Here is a 12,849-nt window from a genome sequence, read left to right as displayed (position 1 = left end):
TATATTGTGTGTATATATATATATATATACATACATACATACATATATATAGCAAGCATTAGAAAATAATCACTTTGCAACCATCAAAATATATATTACTATATCTATTTCCATATCTGTACATCTATATCTACTTTTCTTCACCTCCACTTGCATTTTAGTTATAACCCATCACTGTCATTCATTTTGATATTCAAATTGTCCCAAGTTTGGTCATTGAGAGACTCTTTAAAGTGTTCCTGTGTCATTTTGATATGTTTTCCTTCAGTTTTGAACACTTCCTAACTTTCTGGCACAATAAACTGTTCCAAGCTCATCTTCCATTTTCTCTCTCAGTCTTGGAATCAGATTTTTCTCCAAGAAGCCTTTGTTATTTTTATTGGAAAAAGGTATTTAGAAAGGAAGGTCTGGGTGTTATTTGTGATTATTTGTACTAAGGTGGCATTGCTTCTAGACTCTCTTAGTGGATAGAAATATGAAATACAATTTTTCTGATGACATTGGAGGAGCTTCTCTTGTTGCAGTCTCATCCACTTCTATACTCCTTTCCAGCTCTTCACTGTTCATACTAACTTACACTTATATGAACTCACCACATAGTTTTCATGCCTTGCCTTTGTCACTATAGCTCCTTCTAAGTGGAATTACCTTACTTCATGGCCTGCCTGGCAACCTGGCAAACACGTAACTCTTTTTCAATTCTCAGTTTAAGCATTACCTTCTCTGTGAAGTTGCTTATGATCCCTTAATTGAAACTGAATATTCCCTTCTCTGACCTCCATGTTGTATCTAAAACAGACACATTAGAGCATATAGAAAACTTTATTGCACTTATTCATTTACATGATCATCTTCTCCAGTAAACTGATGGAAGGAATTAAATATTACCATTTTATTAAAGTGAACAGTTAGTAAAGGAAAGAAGACTGGAAATAATAACTGAACAAGTTAATATTTCTGCAGTTGTTTTTACTCTACTTGCCTGCTGGTGCTTGATCTCACCCAACCTACAGAAACACACACACATATACACACACACCTTGAGTAGGTCATACTAAAATTTTCCAGGACAGACCCAGCCCCCAAAACTTTTCTCCAAGTACTGGGCCACAGCCAGGGTCAGGTGATCATTGAAGGGTCCAGCCACAACCTGAATACCTAGAGGAAGTCCTTTGTCATTCAGACCCAGTGGGCACTGGGTCACAGGCAAACCCAGGGCGTTGAAGATACCTGAATGAAACAAACAAGAAAAATGTGAGAAGTCAAGACCTGTTCTTGAAAACTTACTTGTATACTACTACTAATAATAGCTACAAACATATAGTTACAGTTTACTATCAGCGGAGGACTCATCTAGGGACTTGATGTGTACTAAATATTTGAATGATCACAACAAACCCATGAGATAGAAACTATTATTTTTTCCTATTTTACAGATGAAAGAACTGAAGAACAGAGAAGTTAGATAACACATCCACAATTACTGGGCTAGTAAAAGCTGAAATCCGGATCAGAATGCAGAAAATGTGAATGAGAGCTACAGCTGTTTTCCAGTCTCCTAACTTGCCCTCTGTAACATTTTCAGAAAAATTAGAGTAAATGTTAATACGGGGTATTATGTCCTTGCATTATCGATTTTTTCTTTACTTATGAACATTGGTAATATAATTTTGTGCTAGTCTAGATTTGCAAATTGTAGTTCTTTACCTTATTCATCTTTTATAAAGCTTCACTGCAGTATAATTCACACAAAATAAGATTTCCTGTTTTAAATGTATGAATTAATGATAGTAAATTTACAGAATTCTGCAACCATCCCCACAATCTATGTTTAGAACATTTTCATCACCCCAAAAACTCCATAAAAATTTGCAGTTATTCTTCATTCCCCGATTTCTCAATCCCTTAGAAACCACTAATTTATTTTTTATCTCTGTGGATTGACTATTCTGGATATTTCCTATAAGTGGAATGCTATGATAGGCAATCTTTTTGTTTCTGGCCATCTTCTTCTTAGCATATTGTTTTCAAGATTTATCCAAGTTTTTTATTTTTATTTTTTATTTTTTTATTGCCAAATAGTGTGTCTTTTGAATGGATATACAAAATTTGGATTATATATTCACCAGTTAATGAACAGCTGGGTTAACACCTTTTGGCTATTATTAATTATGCTGTGGTAAGCATTCATGTACAAGTCTTTGTATGAACATATTTTTATTTTTCTTGAGTACATATAATACCTAGGAGTGAACTTGTTAGGTCATATGGTAAATTAACATTTAACGTTTTAATGGAAATGCCCAACCATTTTCCAAAAAGGCTGCAACACTTTTGCAACATTTCACCAGCAATGTATGAGGGTTCCAAAGGATAGAAACTATTATTTGATACCCTCTCCGCCTCAGCTTCCACAACCCTTATGCCAAGTACTTTACATGTATTATTTAATTTGACAGCAACAGTGCAAGGTATGGATTACCCTAGATGGAATTCCTAGATGCGGAGATAGGTTCAGAAACATTCAACTTCTTGCTCCAGATGCACACGTAGAAACTAATAGAACCAAGTATTTGAACTCAAGTAAACCAATCTCCAAATATCAAGTTAAAGTGGACCACAGGTTTCTAGAGTACCGAAAGTATATTTGAAAAAGGCTTTCCTACCTTATCTCTAAGAGTAATGTGGTTCTCTGGCAGAGACTCTAGAGAAACCATAGAAACTGACCGAGTACATTTCCAGGGGCCTTTACACCTCACATAACCATGGTCCAGACACAGTTTCTAAACCAGTTGAAACTTAAACAAATTAATTGGATGGATAATGGAATGAATCAAATTCAGTAGGGAAATAAATGATCATCTTAGAGAATTATATTTGGTACTAGCATCTTTTGGGAAGCCACAAATCTTAGCAAAAAAGCTGACTTCATTTTACCATGCATCAGCATAGCCAAGGCAGCCTTTAGATTCAGTGAGTTCACAATGTGTGACAGAGGACAGTCACTGATCCTCCCTGAAGTTCAATGCTGTAAAACGTGAATACTCATACCTACTTGCGGGGTTACTGGGGAGAATGCAGATATTAGCAAATTATCTTCCACATATGGCCATAGCAACTATTTTCTGGAATTTGCTTTTAAGTGCACATCATTTTTGGACATGCATGTATAAAACTTGTCCAACAGCAAAAGGAATTTATGGTTTTCTTGGGAAACACCTCCATTGCTTTAAGATTACAGACCACAACGAGTACAATTAGGTACCTGTATACGCAAAGTTGAAAGGTCTTGTCAGAGGAACGTGATGCTGGGGAGCCACTGTGGGATGGGAGGGATATAAGAAGACACCATCGTCACCCAGCATCTCCACCAACTCTTTGTGCAGGCTTTCTTCCATCGCCTTAAACCTTTTGTACTTCTCACTGTTATATTTGAGCTTTTCTTCCAACAAAGCCAGGCCTATAGAATGATAAAATATAACAAGTTAAGGTCTGAAACTTTATTTTAAATCCTAGTATTCTTTATATTATCTTTTCTTATTCAAGTAGCATATATTCATTCTAGAATATTGAGAAAGTAAGAAAGTGATGAAAAAGAAACCTTATAACCTTGCCACCCATCCGTGAGCATTACTGACAACTAATGTGAACTCCTCGTTTCTTTTGATAATGCTGCATATAGAGTTCCTATCTTCTCCCATAGAATATTATATCATAAGGATTTTTATGATTGTATGATTTTTTAATTGTAGGAATGTACCATAGATTTTCTTTAACTAGCCCATGTTTGTTGGGCATATAAACTATTTCCAAAATTTAAATGCTGCAATAAGTATCTTCATACATGTAATTCTTTTTTTAAGTCATGGTGGGAATAGAGTGGCTTTTTTAAAAAAATTATTAGTTTCAGGTGTACAAAACAACATAGTGATTCGACATTTATATATCTCACAAAGTGATAATTCCAATAAGTCTATTACCAATCTGACACTGTACACAATTATTTGAATATTATTGACTATATTCCCTATGCTGTATTTTATATACCCGTGATTATTTTTTAAATTATAGTTGACATTAAATTTTATTTTAGATTAGTTTCAGGTGTATTGGAAGAAATTCAAAACACTAATTTCAAAAGACATATGCATCCTTATGTTCACTGCAGCACTATTTACAATAGCCGAGATATGGAAACAACCCAAATGTTCATCAATAGATGACTGTATAAAGAAATTGTGGTACATATATACAATGAAACATTCCCATAAAAAAGAATGAAATGTTACCATTTGCAACAACATGGATGGACCTAGAGGGTATTATGCTAAGTGAAATAAGTCAGACTGAGAAAGACAAATACTGTATGATCTCACTTATATGTGGAATCTAAAGAACAAAATAAAAAAAACAAACAAAGCAAAAACAGACTCATATATACAGAGAACAAACTGATGGTTACTACATGGGAGAAGATTGGGAGGCTGGGTGAAAAAGGTGAAGGGATTAAGAAATACAAATTGGTAGTTACAAAGGAGTTGGGGATGTAAAGTACAGCCTAGGGAATACAGTCAATGATATTGTAAAAGCTATGTATAGTGTCACATTATGTAATTCTTAGCAAAACTTTATAATATAATTATATTTTTAGAGTATTCTAGCTAATGTATCTCCAAGTTTTAAATTATTTTATGAAAAGATCATGAATTCATACTAATATATACATATTTTGCACATCAGTTAATTATACATCGTGCTTAATAAATCACAAATATTTAGTATTAAACATTAAATATTTATTTTTTTAAAAAAGTTTACTTATTTAAAAAATAAGTTTACTTGTTTATTTACCTACTATTAGTTTCAGGTATACAAAAAAATAAGTTTATTGTTCCTATTATGAAAGGAACATATAAGTCTAATAGAAAATAAGAAAAAATTCAAAAGGTTAAAGTAGAATGAACGAGTCACTCCAAAACAGAGGAGTGCCCAGGGGAAATAATTGTAAATATGCTAGTACACTTAGTTCATGTACTTTTCTACGCAAATATTATATATCGTATAGTAGAGCTCATACTGTATGCAAAATTTTCCATTCACTATTTTAGCATACATAGATATACATGCTATCAACACAGCTTCATAAATTTGGCCTTAATTGCCTGCATACAATTTTATCCTATATATGAACCATAAGTCAATATCTATTCCTCTGTTGGTAAACATTTAGGATGCTTCCAATTTTTTTGTTAGTGTAAAATATGCTGTAGTGTACATCTCTATGAATACATTTTTAATATAATTTGGAATATTTTTATCTGAAGAGTCTAGCTCCTGGCTAAAATCCCTATGTGTGATTTTTCAGGTGTGACCATCAGCAATTACAAAGGATTATCTGGTAAAACTCCAGGGGGCAACCTGCCCTCCCCAAACCAGACATGGTGTACAGCAAGTACATTACACCTCTATAGGGTGTTGCAGTCAAGGACTCAGGCCCCTCTGGCCTGTGAGGTTTTTATGCATATTTGTATTTCTAGCCAAAGCACCTTAATTCCTAGAACTCTTTATCTGAGGCCTTTGGCAGAGGTCTCCCTTCAGATGTCTGCTGAGGCCTCTTTATGGGGAGAGGTAGAGGAAACTTTGAACATACTTCCCTACTTGGAATCAGTACTCAGGACTTTTCCACTCCTAGTCTCTCTCCCTCATCTTATTCATGACCTCAGGGTCCATAAAACTGCTGGAGACTTTTGTTCAGGGCTCCTTAAACACTGAGAAAATCTCCACATCTGTGCTGATCCATTTGACACTTGACTGGTACAACTTTTCATAGGGGAAAATGGAGAAGGGAGGAGTCAGTGTTTTCTCCAATTTTAGCCTCTTGCTTATACTATCACTGTGACTAAAGACTTCACCATTACTTTTACTTTGATGTGTTGCTTTAAGTGGCTCTCTCAACACATGGCAGCTCAGCTAAGCTCCTGACATTACCAAGGATGATAAAATGTCATTTATTTTGCATGAATTGAGCTGGCATCAGACAACTCAAGAGTTGCTTAAAGACTTGATATCAGTATACCACTGTCCTTGAATTTTCATGGCTATGCACAAGAAAGAGGATATCAATGACTAGAATACCATCAAGATTCTTTTGAAGAAAAGTAACTCTGACAAATATTTGGCAAATGGATGCTTTGAGTGCTCATTGTCCTTAAAAGTATTTTCCTCACGGTATCAAAATATTATAGCCATTCAAAGCACAGTATCTTTCTCCAACAATACAGCAATTTCTGATGATAGAGACCTCATTAGAAGAAGCTATAAAAATAGCTTCTATTTATTGAGCCTTTATGATTTTCCGAGATTTGTGGTTTCGTCTTCATAAAACTGAAGCTCCCAGTATGTGCATGGTTACATTGTATCTCACATGCTTTAGATACATAGTCTAATTTAACTAGCAAAACAACGCAAGGATGTACGTATTATTTAATCCACTCAACCACATAGGCAATGCATACTTTTATTAACCTCATTTTATAGACAAGAAAAATTAATCACTGATATATTAATCACTGATATAAGCAACTGAATGGAGGTTAAGCAAGCTAGTATCTAGAAAAGATAAGATTAGAGCTCAGTTTGAAATAAGTTAACTGATCTCTATTAGCCTCAGTTTCTCACTATGAAAAGACAACATTCCTTATACTATCAGACTCTCTTAAATGTTTAAAGGGATAACACATACAAAGGTGCCAAAAATCTAATATTTGACACTTAATCAATGAGCATTTGTTTACAATAACAGCAATCACCAACTCTGCAACAAGTGTCCATAGCTGCACTAATTTCTTTGGTGAGCTGCTTCAATTAAATTTACTCTACATGACTAATAATTAACATTTTGATAAGTAAATTCACTAAAATATTCCTGAATGGGCCTATCCCTAAAGTCAAATATATTGTTCAAAACTTACATTTAGGTATTGAAATACAATACAGTTTGTAAGATAAGTATTTGAAGACCACTTCTTAACTTGCTAGCCATCTACCCTTTCTGAATTAAGGTTTCTAAACCTGTAAAAGTGGCATAATAGATATATTGCAAATTAATGGGATTAAAATACACAGGAGAGTGCTTGGCACATAGTGAGATATCAGCATATGATGAATACTAATTCATTTATTCATATATTTCAGCTTTCCTCAACATGTTGTGAGTGGTTCTTATACTTTTGGTAGGATGTTCTTTAATGTCTCAAAGACATTAAACCAGTCTTGGAGAAAAGACAATTTATATACCAATGGCAGGGATGGTGTGCGTTGATCGTCCCAGGCACCATTTGATCAATTCCCACAGAGGGCTGATAGGCTTCCCATGGTCACTAAGCAGATCCACAAATTTCACAGGTTCCTAAGATTGAAGAAAAGAAAGGAAATACAAGTATTCTCTCAAAAAAGTATGGTTAAGATAAAAATATGTACAGGAATGTTCACAGCAGCACTATTAATAATAGCCATATAACAATAAACTGATGAATGGATAAATAAAATATATCAATGCAATAGAATATTATCAAGCCACAAAAAGGAATAAGTCACTGATACAAGGTACAACATGGATAAAATGTAAAAACAACAACAAAACATTATGCTAAGTGAAAGAAGCCAGTAATAAAACACTATACAATGTATGATTCCATTTATTTGAAATGTCCAGAATCAGAATAAGCAGACCAATAGAGACAGAAAGTAGATTAGTTTTTGCTTAAAGCTGGGGGGAGGGGTAGTGATGATATTGGAGGTGGTTACTGATACTAATGAATATAGGTCTCTTTTTGTAGTGATGAACTGTTCAAAAATTAATTGTGGTGATGGCTGCATAATTCTATAAATGTTTTAAAAACCATTTAATTGTATGCTTTAAATGGTTGATTTACATGGCATGTAAATTATAACTCAATAAACCTCTTATAATAAAGCAGTTACAATGCCATGAACAAGTGTGGTTGAGAAAATGGCCACATCCTTTTTCCATAGTAAAAGCTTCCAGTACCAACCATATAATTTTACCTGTTCTTAAGAGATGAACCATTACTGAGCAACATGATAGAGAGCCTAATGACTACCAGCTCTGAATCAGGCATCATAATTCAAAGTGAAACAGACCAGTTTTTTCACCCTTTTGTCTTATTTCAGGTTTTTAATTTCACAACCAATTTTAACAATAAGCACCTATGTTAAGAGTTTCTCCAAGTTACAAGAGAGTATCTCCTGCAAGTGAACTCAAAAACTTTTTGTTACTAATCTTTGATTTAGTTTTGTTCTAATACTCTGTTTATGAAACTGTATCTCAGAGTCAAACATCCTCGGCTTGTGGATTTACACGAACTTCCTATTCTGAGAGATTTCCAACATGCTTACATAAAAGAAACAGGTTATGTGTTTCTTAAACACAAGGATAGGGACTGATAATTTATTTTCTTTAAGGTAGAAAGGGTTCATGAGAGTTCTCCCTTATTGAAGAGCTACTATATATCAGGCATTTTACAAGAAATATTCATAATCCTGAAAAAAATCTTGTAATACAGGTATCAGTAGCTTCATTTCACAGATGAGTAAAATGAAGAATAGGTAAGTAACTACCCTGCCAAAAAGAAAAGAGCTAAGAAGTGGCTTGCAATTTGAATTTGTCTCTGTCACACTCCAACACACACATTCCCAATGGCCAACATATGTACAAAAGTTAAAAGACCTGAAAATTTTTTTTTATTTCTTCATAATGTCAAATTTACCTTATTCCTCTTAAAGAATTCATATTTAAAATCCTCAACAAGCCTGAAGAAAGCATAAGTAAATCATCTTTCACAAGTACCCGCATCAGCTTCCAAACTTAGGAAATAACAGAAGGGTCAAAATGCATTGTAGAAAAGCAGATAATTGTGTGCATGTGTCTAAAAAAACCTCTGATGGGGGAGGCAAAGTGGGCTCTTGACATTTGGGTTACCTAATCGCTTTATTGAAATCTAAATTCTCTGATATCCAGCACACATCACACTGGAATAAGCCTCACACTCCTGTGCCCTTGTCCACGATGTTTCCTCTGATTGGAACACCTTTGATCATTTCTTTACCTGGTTAAGGCCTCCAAATTATTCAAGTATTGGAGGATAGCAACTCCTCCACCAGGACGCCTTCACTGACTTCCACATAGAGATGGGCCCATCCTCTGTGATCCTACAACCATAAATGCTTATACCAGTATAGCATTCACCAAATTGTAATCTTTAATTATTCAACTCTGTCACCTATTTGTTTATGAATTTCATTTCTCCGTATCTATAACATATGGACCACAATAGAACTCAAAACATATTTATGGAAGGAAAGATGAAAAGAAGGAAAGAACTGAACATACCTTCCCATCATGTCCCTTTGCTGACATCATTGTGACCCATATCTGAAAAGAATACTTCATTTGCTTCAGTTTAACATGTTGAACTGAGGCTCCTACCATACTTTCCAAGTGAGCCACAACCTTAGAAAATGAGGATATAAAAATAGACAAACATAATTAGGAAAAAGACACATCATTGGAGAGTGATGTCATCAAGATGACAGACACGGAAGGTCCAGGCCCTCACTCCTCCATGGAAACACCAACATGCAGACCAAAGTAGCTCTGTGAGACCTCTGCAGCAACAAATGACGGAAAAAGAAAAGCTGCACTCAAAATGCAAACAAATCTCGTGGTATCTTTGCTCATTCTTGTCCCACCCACTTCTTGGCACACTGCAGAGAAATTGGGAGGAAGTCACCCAACTACTAATTTCTACCTTCGGATGGAAAGAGAAGAGTGGAATTTGCTTGCAGAGTCTGGCTGGTATAGGGCCAGCCTGAGGCTCTGGTTTATCTCTTGCCTGACAGGGAACACTAACAGAAATAGAGGCATAGTTCAGATATCAGTTTGGAAGCTGCCAAAAGCAGTGGTTGGAGCTGTGGTATGAAAGAGTTGAGGGTTACTGCAGGCCTGTGGGTGTCTGGCCAGGTACAAGATATTACAGGCAAAGCAATAAAATAAAACAACTAAGGGCTTGAGACGAAGCAAGGATGAGACATTTAGGTAAATTAAGACATTAAAAAAGTAGTATTATGTACAGAGGAACTGGAATTAAAAAAAAAAAAAAGGTGTAGGCCCCAAAAAGACCCATCTGCAAAAGTTTTGAGAGTATTTAGGCCAGCCTGATTAGTAAAAGACTTCCTCTACACAAAGCCAGTCCACAAAAACTAGGAAAGGTCGCTATTATTTTAAATATGCAACTTAAAAAATAGATAACAAGGTATACAAAGAAACAAGGAAACATAGCCGATTCAAATGATCAAAATAAATCTCTAGATAGTAAAACCTAAAGAAACACAGTCATCTGGCTTATTTGACAAAGGCTTTAAAACAACTGTCAAAAAATGCTCAATGAGTTAAAGGACATCATGGACAGACAAATAAGAATCAGGAAAATGATATGAACAAAATTATAATATAAATACACAGAGAGAAATTATAATAAAGAAACAACCAGAAATTCTAGAGCTAAAAAACATAAGGAACGAATTGAAAAATTTACTAAAAGGATTCAACAGAAGAACGAAATAGACAGAATAATAATCAACAAAACAATCTAGAAGACAGGTCATTTGAAATCACTGAGTCTGAGGAGCAAACGGAAATAATAAAAAAATGTGAAAAGAGACCAAGGGATTCATAGAATGCCATCAAATGGAATAATATACACATTATGGGACCCCAGGAGAAGACAGAGAAAAGAGAACAGAGGTACTATTTGAAGAAATAACTGAAAACCCCCCAAATTTGAAAAAAAAAGAGATGTCCCTTTGTATTCACAGATACAAGAGGTTCAACAAATTCCAAATAGGGTAAACCCAAAGACAGCCACGGTGAGGTGCATCTTCATCAAACTCTTGCAAATCAAACAGAAAAGAAGAATCTTGAAAGCAGCAAGAGAAAGGTGACACATCACATACAAAAGAGCCTCTATAAGGATCAGTGGTTTTCTCAGCAGAAATCTTGAAGAGCTAAAAGAAAAAACAACTGTGAACTAAGAACAAAATGTGCGGCAAAACTGAACTTCAAAAATGAGGGATATGAGAGACATCAGCATTATGGCAGTTTTAAGTGATTGTTCTTTTTCTCCATTTGACTAATTAATTTGACATCCATAACTGAACAGAAGTGGCTCTGCACATGACAACAAGGGATCTAAAAGGTTTCCAGCCCTCCTGTGCATGCAAAAATCAACAAATGGAACCTAGGTGGGGTCTGCAGATCGAAGGGAGTCAGCAAACTTGACACATCCTCTTGTTCATTCTGGCAGAAGAGTAACATCATTTTCTCAACTTCTATAAAATAACCAATTTGATTTTAGTTGCTATGAAATATGGCCTCCCCATCCCCTCAAATGTTATTTTTCTGGCAATAGCTGGGAAAGGTGAAGGTGGCACACATCCTTATTACCACTACCCATGTGTAATGTCTTCCTCCATTGACCTCCTCCCAGCTCAGACACACACCATACACTCTCATCTTCCTGAATACATCAAAAGACGACACACAGAAAAGAAATAAATTAATGCATAGAATGATGATTACTTCATAAGACACCATGCCTGTTGGTGTTTCAGAAACCTTTTGTGACTGTGATGCAGTTTTGTGATGTGCCTGGGGACTGTAAAAACTGGGATATATTATAATTGCACAGATTTATGGGGAATAATTTCCAACAAAACCAAGCTATGAAACTAGGTTTCTTCTTTAATCAAAGCTCATTTTAGAACTCTTAGCAAAGTTTTGTAATTTTCCTCAGATAGGTCCTATATCATTAGTTTTAGAGTCTCTAGGTATTTTGTGTGTTTTTCTATTTCTCTTCATATTTGTTTTCCTTGTTTAACTTTTGAACTGGTTATGGCTGATAGATATGCTAGCTATGGTTTTTCTCACATTCATCTTACATCTTATTTTTGTTGAACTCATTTAACTTAAGGGATTTTAAATAATACCTCTTGAGTATATTCCAAGAATATACTCACATCTTAATTTACAAATAATTTTCAGTTTGTCTTCTTTTTTCATAAGAGTTACACCTCTTATTTCTAATTTCTCTTTCAGATACACTTTATAAATAATAGTGGTGATAGTTAGCATGTTTTATCCTAGTCCTAATTTTAATATGAATTCCCTTAAATTTTACATATGTACCATAAAAAAACACTTAGTATGGGAAACCTAGTTTTTAAGGTTGTTTTGTTTCTTTATCAGGAATAGACATTTGAATTTTATAAACTGTCTTTTGGGCAAATATTGAGGTTATAAGTTTCTCTTAGTTGGCCACAATACTACAATATTAGAGATCCTGGTCTTCCATATGCTCATCGTTACTACAGCCTGTTCTGAATTTTGTACCAGGAATTGAAATTCCTGAATGGTTTTACATATATTTCTGTCTGTTTCTGTCTCTTCTATAGCATATGAGTACTTTAAACTGTTATTTCCAATAGTTCCATGGTGGCCCTGCCTGCTAGCTGATGCTGACAGGCTGGGAAGTCTGCCTAATTTTCACTTCTGGTACTGTAGAGAGAGTCTCAATAATTCAAACTGAGACACTTGGTTAGTATCAACAGTGGGAAAATCACTTAGTACAATGGGGCATTTATATCGTACATATGAATTTCAGGCCAGCAATTATTGTTTTGATATGGTCAAAGGGAAGGTTTTAAATATTAAATAGGCTAGAGAATTTGGTAATGAAGATAAAGAAGCTGTATGGTAAGATTAAAATTTTT

The 12,849-nt window shown here is 34.7% G+C and overlaps 1 protein-coding gene across 1 annotated transcript in view; it reads right to left on the bottom strand.

Annotated features, from left to right (window-relative positions):
- Nucleotides 1–803: 803 nt before the first annotated feature.
- The window catches only part of FAAH2 (fatty acid amide hydrolase 2), an 80,567-nt gene continuing 68,521 nt past the window's right edge, over nt 804–12,849 (bottom strand). The window contains exons 8-11 of the mRNA XM_033118101.1: nt 9,413–9,532; nt 7,297–7,408; nt 3,266–3,460; nt 804–1,230 (exon numbers count right to left, since the gene is read on the bottom strand). Of these exons, the coding sequence (XP_032973992.1) occupies nt 1,055–1,230; nt 3,266–3,460; nt 7,297–7,408; nt 9,413–9,532 (603 nt within the window). The 3' untranslated portion in view covers nt 804–1,054. The remainder of the gene's footprint in view (nt 1,231–3,265; nt 3,461–7,296; nt 7,409–9,412; nt 9,533–12,849) is intronic.

The sequence above is a fragment of the Rhinolophus ferrumequinum genome, chromosome X (assembly GCF_004115265.2).
Source record: "Rhinolophus ferrumequinum isolate MPI-CBG mRhiFer1 chromosome X, mRhiFer1_v1.p, whole genome shotgun sequence".
Taxonomy (NCBI): Eukaryota; Metazoa; Chordata; class Mammalia; order Chiroptera; family Rhinolophidae; genus Rhinolophus; species Rhinolophus ferrumequinum.
The sequence above is the reverse complement of the archived record's forward strand: the minus strand, read 5'-3'. Positions and strand labels throughout refer to the sequence as shown.